At 48.0% G+C, this 3,354-nt stretch overlaps 1 protein-coding gene across 1 annotated transcript in view; it reads right to left on the bottom strand.

The window, feature by feature from the left end:
• DNMT1 (DNA (cytosine-5-)-methyltransferase 1) overlaps positions 1-3,125 on the bottom strand; it is a gene marked incomplete at its 5' end in the record, with an annotated part of 4,526 nt that extends 1,401 nt beyond the window's left edge. Inside the window, 2 exons of the mRNA XM_015421801.1 lie at positions 1,042-1,132; positions 3,009-3,125. Of these exons, the coding sequence (XP_015277287.1) occupies positions 1,042-1,132; positions 3,009-3,125 (208 nt within the window). The remainder of the gene's footprint in view (positions 1-1,041; positions 1,133-3,008) is intronic.
• Positions 3,126-3,354: the final 229 nt, after the last annotated feature.

The following is a 3,354-nucleotide window of genomic DNA, read 5'->3' as shown; positions in this document are numbered from 1 at the left end:
GGATGTATGCCATCTGGCCTGGTGATTTATCAGTTTTTAAGTTGTCTATCAGTTTTAGGACCTCCTCTCTCGTCACCTCAATCTGGCTCAGGTCTTTCAACACCCCTCCCAAAATCAGCAGTTCTGGAGTGGGCAAGCACTTCTCATCTTCCACAGTGAAGACAGAAGCAAAAAATGCATTTTGCTTCTCAGCCATTTCCCTATCATCCTTCAGTACTCCTTTTACCCCTTGGTCACCCAAGAGCCCCACTGCCTCCCTGGCTTTAAATAAAGTTTTATTGTTGGTCTTTACGTCTTTCGCTACATGCTCCTCATATTCCCTTTTTGCCTGCCTGACCACAGACTTGCATTTTATTTGCCATAGCCTGTGTTCCGTTTTATCAGCCTCACTGTGACTAGCTTTCCACCGCTTAAAGGAATCCTTTTTACCTTTTACAGCTTCCATTACTTTGTTTGTTAACCATGCAGGCTTTTTCCTATACCTATTTGTGCCTTTCCTAACCTGCAGAATATATTTTTTCTGAGCTTCTAGGATCGTAGTTTTAAATAGTTTCCAAGCTTCCCCAATGGCTTTGACCCTTTCTACTTTTCCTTTCAGTTTCCTCCCCACATGTCCCCTCATATCAGAGAAATTACCCCTTTTAAAGTTAAAAGTGGTTGTGTGAGTCTTTTTGGCCAATTCCCTATTTATACAAATGTTGAACTCAACAACATTATGATCACTGTTCCCAAGCGGTGCAATCACTTTTACATCTCTCACCAGGTCTTGAGTGTTACTTAGGACCGAATCAAGGATCGCCTCTCCCCTGGTAGGTTCCGTAAGAACGTAAGAACATAAGAGAAGCCAGTCATTATTATCCACTCAGCTCTCCAGGGTCTCAGGCAGAGGCCTTTCACGTCACCTCCTGCCTGGTGCTTCTAACCGGAGATGCCGGGGATTGAACCTGGGACTTTCCGCATGCCAGGCAGAGGCTCTCCCAATGAGCCATGGCCCACCCCCATGAGAAACGCAGTGCTCAGAACAGAGAGCCCGGGACATACCTGTAGCATCCTCTTTCATTTTGGCTGAGACACACACTTTGATGTCGAGTCCAATGGCTTTGGCCAGGGGCGGAGGCACTGCATTACCCACCTGCAAGAAGGAACAGACCCCGGGGCGGGAGGAGAAAGGAGAGGAGAGGATTAGCCCACCCTGTTTGCGAGCCTGGAAGAGATTAGGTCCACTACTGCAAGGCCTCTAGGCTACGGAGTCCTGTGAGCAAAAATTTGACTTTGGGAGCTACGGGAATTCTAGTCTTCAGACCCCACTGGGTGGTTGGCAACCTGACGGAAATGGTTCAATGCTCCCTCTAAGCTGTGGAATCTTGTGAGCAAAAATTCTACTTTGTGAGCTACTGGTATTAAAATTGCGAATGAGCGATTTGGCTACTGCATCAATTAGTTTGGTCTGGAGCCATCCTTCCTGAGCTAAGGTGAAAATGTCTGAGCCGGAGTCTAAAAAGCTGTGAGCCGGCTCACACTAACTCAGCTTAGAGAGAACACTGGTCACATTGATGGGGTCTGAACTGGCAGAGACTGAACAAGAGAGAGATCTTGGAGTTGTAGTAGATAACTCACTGAAAATGTCGAGACAGTGTGTGGCTGCAATAAAAAAGGTCAATGCTATGCTGGGGATTATTAGGAAGGGTATTGGAAACAGATCGGCCAATATCATAATGCCCCTATATAAATCAATGGTGCAACCTCCAGAGCAAACTGATTCATGCAGTAGCCGAATCGCTTGCTCGCAGCTTGAATGCCAGTAGCTCACAAGGTAGAATTTTTGCTCACAAGACTCCACAGCTAAGAGGGAGCATCGCTCATGACCATGTGTATTTATATTTAGGATTTTGGGCTCCAATGTGCATCATCTTGCACTTGGCCACATTGAACCCCATCTGCCATGTTGACGCCCACTCGCCCACCCTTGACAGATCCCTTTGGAGTGCCTCACAATCCTCCCTGGTTTTCACCACCCTGAACAACTTCGTATCATCCGCAAATTTAGCCCCTTCACTGCTTACTCCCAACTCCAAATCATTAATGAACAAGTTAAAAAGCATTGGACCAAGTACTGATCCCAGACTGCACAACACAAATCAACGCAATGAACAGGATGAGTCATCTAACAAGCAATGCACTTGGACTACAGGAGGAGGAGGAGGAGATTGGATTTAGGCCCCGCCCTTCACTCGGAGTCTCAGAGCGGCTTACAATCTCATTTCCCTTCCCCTCCCCACAACAGACACCCTGTGAGGTAGGTGGGGCTGAGAGAACTCTGACACAAACTGCTCTTTTTCAAGGACAGCTCTGACAGAACTGTAGCTTGCCCAAGGTCATCCAGCAGCTGTGAGTGGAGGAGTGGGGAATCAAACCTGGTTCTCCCAGCTTAGAGTCCACACACTTGACCACGACATCAAACTGGCTCAGAAGAAGAAGTGGAGGAGGAGATTGGATTTATACCCCGCCCTTCACTCGAAATCTCAGAGCAGCTTACAAACTCCTTTCCCTTCCCCTCCCCACAACAGACACCCTGTGAGGTAGGTGGGGCTGAGAGAGCTCTGACAGAAACTGCTCTTTTTCGAGAACAGCTCTGACAGAACTGTGGCTTGCCCAAGGTCATCCAGCAGCTGCGAGTGGAGGAGTGGGGGAATCAAACCCGGTTCTCCCAGATTAGAGTCCGCGCACTTAACCACGACGACACCAAACTGGCTCTCAGAACTCTGACACTACAGTGAGGCCAGCTTGGAAATCCAGAGAAAAGCTGCTCCGGGTGGCCTCCGTGGCTTTCCGGGGTCTGCGACAGAATTGCCCTCGTATGTAGTTCCCTTCCCTAATTTTGTCGTAGTTTTAATAATTTCTGGTTTGTAGAGAATGCAAATTAAAAAATACCCTACGGGTGGCAAAAAAGAAAAGAAAAGAAAAAAAGAATTGCCCTAGAACACGTAGCGTAGGAGGGTTAACCCTACCTGTCTGTGCTTGTCAAGTACGTTTCCAAACAGCCTGTAGGTATCCGGGAACCCCTGGGACCGAGCACACTCCCGCACGCTCACGACTCGATGCTGTTCGGGGTGAAGCACGCGGCCCTACAAAAGAGCAAGAGTTCCGTAGCACCTTAAAAACGGACAGAATTTATCGTGGGATATGAGCTCTCGCGAGTCACTTGCTCACGTCTTCAGACACGGCGAGAATGAGAGTCCATCTGTCCGTCCTTCTATCTTGGAAAGCGGAGTGGTTTCAGATGCCGCGTGACAATAGCACGTGTGTGTGTGTGTGTTGATTTTAATGGTTTTAAACTGTCATTTTATCGTATCT

This window comes from Gekko japonicus, unplaced genomic scaffold (assembly GCF_001447785.1).
Source record: "Gekko japonicus isolate JY-2015 unplaced genomic scaffold, Gekko_japonicus_V1.1 scaffold5212, whole genome shotgun sequence".
In the NCBI taxonomy this organism is placed as follows: domain Eukaryota; kingdom Metazoa; phylum Chordata; class Lepidosauria; order Squamata; family Gekkonidae; genus Gekko; species Gekko japonicus.
The sequence above is the reverse complement of the archived record's forward strand: the minus strand, read 5'-3'. Positions and strand labels throughout refer to the sequence as shown.